The following is a 13,559-nucleotide window of genomic DNA, read 5'->3' on the forward strand; positions in this document are numbered from 1 at the left end:
CAGTCAGCCACCCAATCCCGCCTGGGAAGTTGTCGCCAGGGGGATCGGCCAGGTAAGGGGAGGGACTACCCATCCCACACAATAGAGGGTGTAGCTTACCTGGAAAACAGCAGTTGGCTCCAAAGCTTCTCCCACCCTCCACTCCCTCAATTAATGCTTACTTTGCAGGTTAACCTATTTTCCACAGGCACGCAGTTGCTGCTATGACAAGGTCGCTGTTGAAGGGCCGGAAAGGAATTTCCCTGCATTGGCAGGTTTCGCCTTTCCCGTAGCAATTCATCACAACTTCGGCAGTTGCAGACCTTGGGCAGTCATCTTCCTAAATTGGGGGGCGGCGTTGATACCAGGGTTCCCGTTAAAGGGGTCTTGAGGGGAGGCATTGGCCATACGCCCAGAGGTTGTCATTGCCCTCCCCCTCCAGCGGTGGTGAATGGGGGGTGGTGGGCTATCTGCTTGAACATATGTTCTCCAGAGCCAGCCCAATCCCCACACATTCTGGATAACCCTGAAGTTACCCAGATCCCCTGCTGGGGGCTGGGAAGGATAAATGCCCAATGCCTGAGCCAAGGTCTCCCTACATCTGAATCTTAATAAAGTTGTGGCCAATTTTAATCCCATAGCACGTTGTCTTGTGTCATTATTCTGCTCAGGGGCTGCCTGGGGTTTGGGGGACTCCGTCTGACCACGCAAATGTCATTGAAACCCAGGATATTCCCTTTGGAGCAAAATAGGGGGAGGGGCAGTTTAAAATGTCGGATGGCATCAAAAACCAGTACAACTTGCCAGAATGTATAAAAGCAGGTCACCCATATGTTGGAGATGTAATAAAGAAAATGGGTCTTATTTATACATGTGGTGGAACTGTGTGAAAATTCGAGAATTTTGGAATAATATATATGAAGAATTTTTTTTTAAAAAAATATTTAAAGTAACATTTTTTAAAAAGACCAGAAATATTTCTTTTAAGTATATTGCCAACTGAAATAGGAAAATTGAAAAGACCATTGTTCATGTATGGGGTAACGGCGGCCAGAATTCTAGTGGCAAGAAATTGGAAAAAATACTGTACTAAAATACCTAATATAGCAGACTGGCAAACGTTAATTGTAGAATACTTGCAGCTAGCAAAGGTGACGGGAAGAGTTAGAGGCCAAACAAAACAAAAAAGTCCACAAGGAATGGAGAATATTTGAGGAATATTTGAAGAACCGTGGTATAAAGGGTAATCTCCCGGCAGACCTAGACTGAGCCTTGTAGTATATTAATTTATATAGTTTAATTTATATAATGTATTAATTTATATAATGTAGTATACTATTTATATAGAAATATGATTTAAAAATATAGAAGAAATAACTGTGCGGTAAAAGTGTATTTAACAGATAGTGTACAATGAGAATGTTTGGAAATATTTTTTAAAACCTCAACTACTTTTTCTTTTTCTTTCTTTTCTCTCCCCCCCCCCCAATAAATTGTAGTGTCGTGTGTATTGTGAGGTATACAAAGTATATTTGCTTCAGTTGCCATCATTTTCTTTTTTATTACAAACAAAAACAGAGAGTGTTGTATGAATGTTGAATAAATGTATATTTTTAAAAAATATTGATTAATTGCTTAAAAATAAATAAAATAAAATGTCAGCTGCTTTCTCTGGACTAAACTATCCCTAAACTCATCAGGCTTTCAGAAGGTTCTTACTCTCAAGGAACAGCCTTTCCTCCTTTGTTTGCCTCTTCCAGGCACACCAATATTATCTGTCATGCTGCGTTCCACCTTGAATTTCGGGCCTCCTAGTTGTCTATCCCTAGATATAGATTCCCCTTGTCAACCATAAGCTCCTCTCAGTAGACTACAGGAGGTCATGAAACCCCAGGCTGGGATGTGATTTTCCTCCCAACAACACTGGTCGTTTCAATGCCTTGATATTTGGAAGCTAGTCAGCCCTAGATTGTCCAATGAATAAAGAGGTGCTAACAAGAATCCCACCTAAAACACAACAGTCCATACAAGTAAGGTCCAATTCCTTCACAGATACACTGGAGAACAATCAGAGACATACTGTCTTATCTAAACATTCCCTTCCCTTCCCCAGCATGCAGCATCCCTGACCATTGGCCATGTTGGCTAGGACAGGTGGGAGGTGAGGTCCAATGACATTTGGGGAGCACCAGATTGGGGGAGTCTGTGGCATTCACATGCTGTTTTCACACTTGCCATGGTTGGTCATGGAAAGAATTGTATGCTAGACTAGATCAGTGTTTTTCAATCACTGTTCCGCGGCACACTAGTGTGCCGCGAGATGTTGCCTGGTGTGCCGTGGGAAAAATTGAAAAATTACTTTATATATAGTCAATATAGGCACAGAGTTAAAATTTTTAACATTTTCTAATGGTGGTGTGCCTCGTGATTTTTTTCATGAAACAAGTGTGCCTTTGCCCAAAAAAGGTTGAAAAACACTGGACTAGATGACTAGTTCAAGCAGGACTCTTCTCATGTCCTTAAAATTCTGCAGATTGGTATTCTTTCTCCAGGGGACTGAGAACATAAGAACAACCTGCTGGATCAGGCAAGTGGTCCATGTAATCCATCATCCTGTTGGCCAACCAGATGCTAATGGGAAACCCACAAGTAGGACCTGAGTGTAACAGCAAACTCCACACTTGTACTTCAGGGACATTCAGCCTCCATCAGTGGAAGCAGAATGTAGCCATTCAGAAAGAGAAAAATCTCAAAATTTTCTAGGGACATTTTGGTTTGCTCCTTTATGAAGGAGATTATTTTAAATCAAGGGAGCAAAGATTGGTTCCAGTGATCATCCATCTATTACTCCTGCCAATGGCTCCTATTTCTACCCTCTCCTTCAGTTGATGGGCCAGGATGAGGATTTGTATTGACATGGCCCTGGCCCATTTGATTGAAAAATGCAATTCTTGGTTGTTGGCTGCTTACTCTAGATTTAATTTAAGCTACCTTAAACAGAAGCATTTCATAAAACCATGGGGTGAGAAGAAGGGAGTGCATGGCAGAAGGCAGAGGAAAGATAAACAGTTTAACTTAATTTGGAAACCTGTGCTCCTGGCAAAGGCCATGCTGGTCAATTTCCTACCCAATATATTTGAATTAGGTAATTAGCATTGCACGCGTGTGTGCATGTGTGTCAATCAGATACAGACTAATTCTATTTTCATGCTGTCACATAGTCTAAGGTTGTTAGGATCAGATACAAGAGATGATACTACAGGTCTTTCCTGTCCCTCAAAGACGGTGAACACTTGTGCAGAGAAGAAGATCCATCAGCATCCAGTTTTTGGCTGACCCACTTCTTGAAATGACACCTAAAATATTCAGCAGACATAAATAAGCATGCTTGTTTCTGAAGCTTCCCTGTGCTCTGCATACTGATATCCACAGGGAACCAGGCTGAGACATCAAAGGCAAACACAAAATCGTCAAGAAACTAATTGCATGAATGTAGGCTCTGCACAGCTGAATGGGATGGGTTCTGGTCATAAGGTTTCTAGGGGGCAACCTATGGTCCTCCAGTGGTTGCTGGACTACAACTTCCATCATGCCTGACCTTGGGCCATGTTGGCTAGGGTTGATGGGAGCTGGAGTCCAATGCCATCATTAGGGCCACACTATTCACCATGGTTTGTGTGAAGGATCTGTCCAGAATCTCCAACTACGGTAATTGATTTCACTGGACAACACTAGGTATGCCACATTATTCATCCCAGTCTTCACTTCATAAAATTTATATACCTCAATGTGGTTTGCACAAAGAATAAGACAATGAAATTATCAGTAAAGACAACAACCGTGGAAAACTATTTAAATAGTTCAAAAGCAATTAAAACCAATGATGAGATAAAAAAACAGATTAAAACACACATCAGCATTCAATGTAGTTGGGTAGGTAAAAGGGTTTCAGCAGGCAGTGAAGGCTCCTGCCTAATGTCAATAGGCAAGGAGTTCCAAAGTGTAGGTGATGCCACAATAAAGTGTCATTTTCTTATCAATGCAGAATGGGTATTATGTGGCATCTGTAAGAGTACCAGTTCCATTGACTGAAGCAGTCAGGTGGGCATATGCGGGGTAAGGTGACTGTTAAATACTCTTTCTGAAAATGGTTAGCCTTCCTTCATAAGCGAAAACTTATGAAGAAGTGTGCATGCACACGAAAGCTCATACCAAGAACAAACTCAGTTGGTCTCTAAGGTGCTACTGGAAAGAATTTCCTATTTTGTTTCGACTATGGCAGACCAACACGGCTACCCACCTGTAACTTCATAAGCAAGACACTCAAGTGTCTTGAACCTTCAGTAAAGCATGCTTATAAACACCAGTGGAATCGGTGTTCTGCTACTGTGAAAACCCACACAATCAAAACATGTGCAAACCAGATTCTCTTTGGTGGGGTTAGCATGCTGGCTATAAAGAGATGAAACGAGACACATCCCATATTTTTCCTTTCCCCCATGCCCCCCCTTTTTTTTGCTAAGCACCTTTTCAGTTCCTTTTTCAAAATGCTTGGAAACAGTTGGAAATGTCAAGCTGAGAAAGTTAATCAGAGCGTTTCAACAAACAGAAAGTAGAAAGGAGGTAGAGACGGGGAGTTCTGAGGAAACACTGCAGACCCACAGGCTCTCAGCAGCATTGAAGTTGATTTGTAACATAATTAAATTCTCCCTAGAGGGAGAGACATGATTGAATTAGAGGTGCCCAAATCATGCTTACGGTGTTACCAATCCTCCCAGAGCAAACTCTGCTCCCTCCCTGGCTGAAGTTCACACATCTTGTCCAAAGTCCAATTACAATCACATTTCTAGAAAGCTGTCTAATTAGGAGGCACCCCTGCTCTTCCCATGTGCTGCCAGTGAGAAGCATTACGGGGCACTGATGCTAAAAGCTACTTGTGCAGAAATGTTCTCCCCTTGTTGGCTCCTAATAATTTATCAGATTTAATCCATTAGAAGATAAGAATATCCTTCTGAAGCAGACTATGGGTTGAATTCATGGTCTGAATCAGACTATGGCAAATCTGCGCACATCACTCTGAAGCTGTGCCTAAGCAAAAATTGTCCTAGGAAAACACATGTCTTTAACACTGCCAAGGCTAGCACATTTTTATATTTATTTTTGCATTCACTGCTAAGTCTCTGGAGAGCCTACCCTCACCATTCTGTTTATTTTCAAACAGAAGCAAATAATAATAATAATAATACTAAGAATAATTAAATAACAACAACCATTGCCAGTTGAAATTAACAATAAGCAATGCTGTGAAACATCATTCCTGTCAAGATATGAAAGGTACCCACTATCTGCACTTTCCAGAAACAACTGAAGACATTTCCCACCACCACCACCACCACCAATCTCCCCCAGCTGGTTGTATACATTTTTGCCACTGATGTCTACTCTTTGCCATTAAAAAATAAATAAATCCGCTGTTCTTTCCCCCCTGCTATTTTGTAACTGTTTTTAGCTGAGTTTCTCTATTATATTTTCTACATCACCATGAAACAAGTGTGTAGAAGGGAATTAAACATTATTGTTATTGTTGTTGTTGTTGTTTAATATTCCATCAAACCTGATTTAAGCATATCTATTAATAAAAGGAAGTCCAGATAGGTGTGTAAATGAAACTGCCAATCACAAGCCACATGTTTGAACAAAGAAAGGGCATTTCCAAGAGAGGTTCTTAGAACCTAGGTACTGGTAATTAAGAACCATCCTCATTTCAACTAATTTTCTCCATGCTGTAGACATTAGAGAGACCTGGATAAACCTTTTGGTTTTATTCAAATATATCAATATCAAAGAAAGCAGAAAAAGAACCCACAGAAGTGCTTTAAGATTAGATAAACAGAGCTGAGACCAATTTCAATGAGTTTTGATTCTCCTGTCAAAGAGTTTGTGTTTAGAAAATGAAAATATTTCACCAAAGAGCAGGGTGAATAGCACAAATGAAAGGGTGTCCCTCTGCTTGGGCCCAACTGAACATAAAAATAAGAAGGGCTCTAGCAGATCAGGCCAATGGCGCATCTATTCCAACATCCTGTTCTCACAGTGGCCAATTAGATGCTTGTATCAAACCCACAAAGAGGAAACAGAGCAGAAGAACACTCTCCCTCTCTTGTGGCTTCCAGCAACAACCTAAAGTTCAATCTGTGTAAGAGATCCCCAAAGACTGGTTTTGAAGGCTCTGCAAAACACAGCTAAGGGATCCTCCTAGGCTTTGGGGGCATGGAAGTCACACCAGCTGTGTCAATCCTGAACTTATCTAACCAAATCAGGAAGCTTTTCAACCCAACAGTGCTAAGACTTTAAATCCTTTTCATTTACCATATTTTTTTCCATGTATAACACGCTCCCGTGTATAGGATGACCCCTAGTTCTAGGGTTGGTGAGCTTTTGGGGGGGAGGATTGTCCAGAGTTGCAGAGCTTTTTTGGGAGGGGGTGATGCCGAAAATCACTAACCCGAATATAAAACGCTGACAGTCGCTCGCGTCGCCGAAGACAACAAGCGTCTGCCCGCTCGCCAACAGCAGCCGGCGATTGCACGCCCAATTGCTGCAGCAAGAGCATATCCACAGCAGCCCTTGCCACAGCAACCAATCACCCACCCAAATACTGCAGCAGCAGCCAATCCAAAGCAGCCCTTGCTGCACCACCAATCATCCACCAAATCACCGCTGACAAGCGACTGCTCACAGCTCCAACCAATCACCCGTTCCCCCCTATGCACTATCCGTGTATAAGACAACCCCAATTTCTTAACATTACTTTAAAGTAAAAAAAAACTCGGAAAAGTAAGGTATGTTATAGAATCCACCTGGAGAGCAGGTGACTGGTACTGTAGATAGGGATGGGTGACTCTCTCAATTTAGGTTTCTCTAAGTATCCCAGTCTTAAATTCAGTTTACCACATTTCCACATCTGTTCTTGGGGGGTGGGGTGGGAATGATTTTGTAGGTCCTCGTGAAAATTCATAAGCATTTTAGTGCAAATTTCTCCTAATGCATTCATCAGTATGGAATTTTGCCTAATATATCCATTTTTGCAAAGCAATTTCCCCTAATAAAAAAGTATTCATTGATTTTTACTAATACACTGTTATGCATTTTCATATATACTTTTCCCCAATTAGATGCATTTTTTCATACCAATTACTTGGTTTGAGAACTGCATGGGCATAATTTGAAGCAAAGCAAATTTCAGTTCGCATATTGTTTCAGAAAGTGTGGATTAGGTAAATTTGCCTTTAGAGGTAAACTGAATTCAAATTTCTCTACCATGCCAATTGGTGGGCAAATCATCTTTCAGCTGTTCTTGCTGCTGAGGAACACCAGCAGGGCTAACCTGTTGGTGGACAGACACCTCTCAGATGTTCCTTCTAAACTTGTACAGTCGTACCTCAGAAGTCAAACGGAATCCATTCCGGAAGTCCGTTCAACTTCTGAAAAGTTCAGAAACTAAGGTGCGGCCTCCTCCCTTTCGACTGTTGTCCATAGACTGGCCTTCACCAAAGCGAGGTTCAACGTTTTCCCCTCCAACATCCTGAGACATAGATTCTCAAAGGGCCAAGCCTCCGCCATGTGCGAATGTGATAAGGAGACACTGGAGTCTCTCCAGCACATTATGTTCGCTTGCCCCTTGTTCAATGGGCCACAGGCAAATTTGTTGGGATCAATCATACAGAAACTAGAGGGCACCCCACCAGAATTCCACCTCGCCCAAATCTTGCAGGATAAGGATACTCATACGACCCTGAAAGTGGCAAGGTTCCTGGTCGCTGTCCTTACCCAAAAGCGACGCCAAGGAGCACTACAAGCTAGCTAAGGCTTAGTATGGCATTCTATTTTATTGTATTTTATTGTTACTGTGGTGTTTTAGCGGCTGTTGTTCCCACTTGCACAAGTTGTTATCTACGTGGTTTTTTTTTACTTGTATGGGCCTATGGCCGTAAATAAAATTCTATTCTATTCTATTCTAAGGTGCGGGAGTTTCCTGCAGCCAATCAGAATGCACGGAACCTGCATTGGACATTGGACATTTGGGTTCCCAAGAATATACGCAAACCAGAACACTCACTCTCGGTTCTGCGGCATTCGGGAGCGAAAACGTTCGACTGTAGTTGGGAAGTCTGTTTTTGGGCAGTTGCTATTCTTTGGGCTTCTTCAACAAATGCACTTCACAGGGACATAGAAAGCTGCCTTATACCAAGTTAAACCTTTGGTTCATGTCTACAGTGATTGCAAGTGACTCTCCAAGGATTCACAGAGGGGTCTCTTCCAGTGCTACCTGGAGGTGCCAGGGATTGATCCTGGGACCTTCTGTATGAAGAACAGGTGCTCTATTGATGAGTTATGAGCTGGAATGTCCATGTTAGCTTCCTCCTCACTATACTGATCAAAGAACCTACAAACTTCCCCCATTAGCTCTTCTCCTTTAGCAATATCTGCTTTCAGTCATATCTAGCTGCTGAATTCCTTTTTTTCTTTTATCCGCTTTGAAAAAAAAAAAAAAGGCCCTTCTCCCCCTCCCGCCCCGTATGTCAGCCCGTCTAATTTTTCACTCAATTTGTAATTAACAAGAACATTCTTTCTGGCACCAGCTGGGAGATGAATACCAGCACATAAAAGTTACTTTAAAAAAAAACCAAGACAGAAAGCATTTCTCTACAAGCAAACTAATGGTTCCCCTTCTTTTGTGGGTGGGTGGGGTTGTAAAAGGATGGTAGTGCGCGCACACCCCACTTAGCCCCAAATGAAATAGGAAGCATATCATATCAAACTGTCTGGCCCCCACAGCCTTATTACTTCTGCTGTTTGATTCTGAGAAAGAACAGAAAGCTCATAAACTGAGAGAGTCTCTTCTCTAGAGACTTACAAAATCTTACAAAAGGGGTATCATTTTGAAGTTTGTTGTTGTTGTTGTTGTTGTTGTTGTTGTTCTTGTTGTTGTTCTTGTTGTTCTTGTTTTGCTTCACACATGTGCCTTGCTTTGACTTCAATGTCTCTAGCACCATATAGATGTAATTTCAATTTGCCCCACATGCATGGGTTGGTATTTGGGGACACTCACTGAGCACTTGGTTCCTGCCTCATCTTTTCCCTGCCCTTCTGTAAACTCTACAGTTGGAGGTAATACACACACACACACACACACACACACACATATCCAATGGCATGGGTAGGCAAACTAAGGCCCGGGGGCTGGATCCAGCCCAATCACCTTCTAAATCTGGCCTGCCAACGGTCCGGGAATCAGCGTGTTTTTGCATGAGTAGAATGTGTCCTTTTATTTAAAATGCATCTCTGGGTTATTTGTGGGGCACAGGAATGTGTTCATTCCCCGCCCCCCCCAAAAAAATAGTCCAGCCCCCCCCCACAAGGTCTGAGGGACAGTGGACCGGCCCCCTGCTGAAAAAGTTTGCTGACCCCTGTCCAATTGGTGGTGGTGGGATGGAAGGGCATCATACGATACCAGTGAGCCTGAATATTCTTTTTGAGAAATCCAAGCATAATTCCCCTGGGTCAGCTCCTCAATCCGAGATGATGTAAAGGTTCAGGGCCAAAGTAATCCCAGAGCTTTACTTACACAGAGCAGTAGTGAGCCCCTCTGGCTGGTCATAATGCACAATGGCAACGCACAGGGTGTTGAGAGCCACAACACAGAGGACCATCCAGTAGAAGCTCTGCGCTTTCACCATGCGCCGGATGAAGAAGCGGAACATCTTCTCTTTCCTACGGAAGTAGGAGGAACTCTCATTCTTGCCGCTCTTCAGGCTGGCCCGGGCAAATGGTGAACCTGTGAGCATTGGGGAGATACAAAGCTTAGAGCTGAGCTGAGAGACCTTTCTTTGGGCCACTAAGGCTGCACTACCCCAACCCATATACATAGGAACCTGCTCAACCACCTGTAACTGCTCAACTATCATTCTGGATATTCAGGCACCTGAAATGTACCCAGCCATTCTTCTCTGGAACACTGCACTGAAATGACTTCCATAGCATTTTTACATTGACAATTTTACTGAGCTGGTTACAAGGCTACGTAGAAAACTTTTATGTAATTACAAGTTTCTATGAAAATATGCTGACCAGCAGGGGTGTAAGCCTTTTGCTGGCTGTTAACCAGACACGTTGCTCAATAATTCCCTGTAAATTGTCTGCAAGGACCTCACAATCACTTTTTCAAAGCGTTTTGATAATTGACTCTTTTTTTAAAAAAAGTTGGTAACATGAGTGAAAAAAATGGCATGTACAGTGTCACCTTAAAAGCACACACACTACAGCTGCAATCTTAACACACATGCCTGGGAATAAACACCATTGAATTAAATGCAACTTATTTCTGAGCAGACACAGGAACATTAAAAGGTAAATATAAAGGTACCCCTGACCATTAGGTCCAGTCGCAAATGACTCTGGGGTTGCACACTCATCTCGCTCTATAGGCCAAGGGAGCCGGCATTTGTCCACAGACAGCTTCCAGGTCATGTGGCCAGCATGACTAAACCACTTCTGGCGAACCAGAGCAGCGCACGGAAACACCGTTAACCTTCCCGCTGGAGTGGTACCTATTTATCTACTTGCACTTTGAGGTGGTTTCAAACTGCTAGGTGGGCAGGAGCTGGGACTGAGCAACGGGAGCTCACCCCGTCGCGGGCATTCGAACTGCCGACCTTCTGATCGGCAAGCTCTAGGCTCTGTGATTTAGACCACAGCGCCACCCGCGTCCCTGCATAGGAACATTGACAGATGCCTTATTCCAAGCCAGACAACTCCTCCATATTGCTCAGTACTGTTTACTCTAACTTATTGTTGCCATATGTCTGGTTTTCTCCAGATATGTCTTCTTTTTAAAGTTCACAATTTCAGTCTGGGTGGATTTTTAAAATAATGCAAAATGTCCAGTTTTTGTTGTTGTTGTTGCCACCTGATTATGTCGGTTCCATGTGCTCCATGAGGCCGCTGGCCCTGCATGTTGGTAGCAGTGGCTGCTCCGGATGAAGAGGGGGCACCCGGCACCTGGCAGCAGCACTGCTGCTGCTTTAGAGAGCTGTGCAGTTTTATCGTAGGCAGGTGCTGAAGTTACCAGGGAAGCTCCAGCAGCTGAGGCAGCAGCTTGCAAGCTTGCAAGATGCAGATGCAGCGACGGCAGCAGCGGACAAGGCAACTTCAGCAGTATGGTGGGCTCTGCAGCAACCAGCTAATTGATTGCAGGGTTGGTGATCTGGGTGGGAGATCGGGCAGATCAGGGTGCAAACTGGACAGGATGGTGGAAAACAAAGGCTGGAGAGGGAGAGAGATGTGGCTCTTGCAGCAGCCAGGAGGCACTGGTAAAGTTGGGGTGTAAATTTCAACAATTTGTCATTGCCTGCTCCCTCTTAAAGGGAGACCTTCGCAGCCTCCACTTCCACACTAGAGCGCAAGGGAGGGGGCGGAGAGGGGAGAGAACTGCTGAAAAAGGAGAGGGGGAAGAAGAAAGCAGGATGGGGCAGGAGGTGAGCAAGGAGCTGGGAGGGGACGTTTGTGCAAGCCAGGGCAAGGAGGAAACCCACCAGATTGCCTCTGAATTATTTAAAGTCACAGTGTGCCCTGGATCCATAGGCATATGTTTTCTTTTTTGTTTTGTTTTGTTTTGTTTTTATCTTCAAAATATGGCAACCCTACACTAACTGGCAGCGGCTTTCCAGGTTTTTTTTAGAAAGATAGTCTCTCCCAGCCATGTCTGGAGATGCCAGAGATTGAACTTGCAACCTTCTGCATGCAATCAAGATGCTGTACTACCGGGACATTGGCATAGTTAGGATTCCACCCTTACAGTAATGTCAGCTGATTGGCAAATGTGTGTGGTTTGGGGGAAATGATCTGGTGAGCTCAATTTGATCCCTGGACAGGCCAAGATTGACCCATGGGCTGCAGATTCTGCATCCCTGCTCTAAGATGGTTACATTTTATGATGGAACTCAAAAGAAGCCTGCACAACACCCATCTTCCATTAACAAGGTGCAAAGCCAGTGGTCAATTCAGTAGCAAACTCTGCTCACTTATGAGACTAAGATGGTGGGTTGGGTTCGATCTGCTTCCTTGGTTCTCTTTAGGCTTCACCACATTCTCATGAGGTTACCTGGCTTTGTTGTTTCATGAGACAATCTATCCAATAATAATACCTTGGTATATTAAACCTTAAACTTACCAACAGAACAAACATCTGTGAAGTGGTCCTCCCCTTCTTCAGCATGGATTAGGTCGTTTTTGCTCTTCTTGATTGTGGCTCTTTTCAGCACTAATGCAAAAGGGGGAGGGAGGGAAAAAAAGATGAGGAAAAAGTGGTTAGCATCCGGCAACAGATAAACCCTCTCAACACACAAGCTTAGAGACCCAAATTGCCTCTCCACCTGAAGCCACACACCACTAAACCATTAGGAAATCAATCAGCCAACAGCTTCCTTCACAGATTCTTGTGCTGGGGGGGGGTCATAATTTAGTTAGCCTTTCAGCTATGCTCAGTCTCTTCCATCTGCCTATGAACATCTTAAAATGAAAAGAGGGGGGGGGAGAGGCAAGGAGAGGGTGGGCAGCATTGCAGATGCATCACACATTACCAGACATACAGGATCAGTGAAATGCCAGCTTAAACTATGGAATTTGCTCCCACAAGATGTAGCAATGACCACCAACTTGGATGCCTTTAAAAGAGTTGTTGTTGTTGTTGTTGTTGTTGTTGTTGTTGTTGTTGTTGTTAATCTTGCCCTTTCCTTTGACTGAACTCAAGGCAGCTTACAGATAAAACAAGAACCACTCAAAACATAGAAAAACCCATAATTCCTTAGGGACTTTCTGTGCAACAAGGAAAATGAACTTGTGATATCATAAGCTCAGAGTCGGACATGACTGGACCTAATGGTCAGCGATCCCTTTACCTTTATCTTTATAGAAATAAATGTGTGGGGAAAGTTGTGGGGGGAAATTATGTTATACTATGTTGTTGTTGTTCAGTCGTTCAGTCGTGTCCGACTCTTCGTGACCCCATTGACCAGAGCATGCCAGGCACACCTATCTTTCACTGCCTCCCACAGTTTGGCCAAACTCATGCTAGTCGCTTTGAGAACACTGATGTTATGCTATAGAAGAGAATTATATGAAAATGATGTATAGATGGTATTTAACAGCTAGTAAAATGGCTAAAACATATAATAAGGTTTCTAAAAACTGTTGGAAATGCAAAAAGGCAGAAGGATCCTTTTTTCATATGTAGTGGAATTGTAGGAAATAAAGGATATTTTGGGAGATGATATATAATGAGATTAAAAAGATGTTTAAAGTGATTATATCCCCCCCAAAAAAACCTGAAGCTTTCTTTTGGGTGGGATTAGAAGGACACAAGTCCCCCCAAAAATGATAGTTTATGTACACTATGACAGCAGCAAGGATTCTATATGCTCCTACAAGAAACTCCTACAAAAGAAGAATGGATAAGCAGAATTTATAAGAAGATGGACTATGCAGAAATGGCAAAGTTAAGAGAATTAATAGAACCTAAT

At 43.1% G+C, this 13,559-nt stretch overlaps 1 protein-coding gene across 11 annotated transcripts in view; it reads right to left on the reverse strand.

Moving 5' to 3' along the window:
• CACNA1B (calcium voltage-gated channel subunit alpha1 B) overlaps positions 1 to 13,559 on the reverse strand; it is a 307,712-nt gene that overhangs the window by 131,292 nt on the left and 162,861 nt on the right. For all 11 annotated transcript variants that reach the window (XM_033137256.1, XM_033137255.1, XM_033137254.1 and 8 more), the window contains 2 exons: positions 12,212 to 12,301; positions 9,608 to 9,817 (listed from right to left, as the gene is read on the reverse strand). In XM_033137256.1, coding sequence (XP_032993147.1) covers positions 9,608 to 9,817; positions 12,212 to 12,301 — 300 coding nt within the window. The remainder of the gene's footprint in view (positions 1 to 9,607; positions 9,818 to 12,211; positions 12,302 to 13,559) is intronic.

The sequence above is a fragment of the Lacerta agilis genome, chromosome Z, assembly GCF_009819535.1.
Source record: "Lacerta agilis isolate rLacAgi1 chromosome Z, rLacAgi1.pri, whole genome shotgun sequence".
Taxonomy (NCBI): domain Eukaryota; kingdom Metazoa; phylum Chordata; class Lepidosauria; order Squamata; family Lacertidae; genus Lacerta; species Lacerta agilis.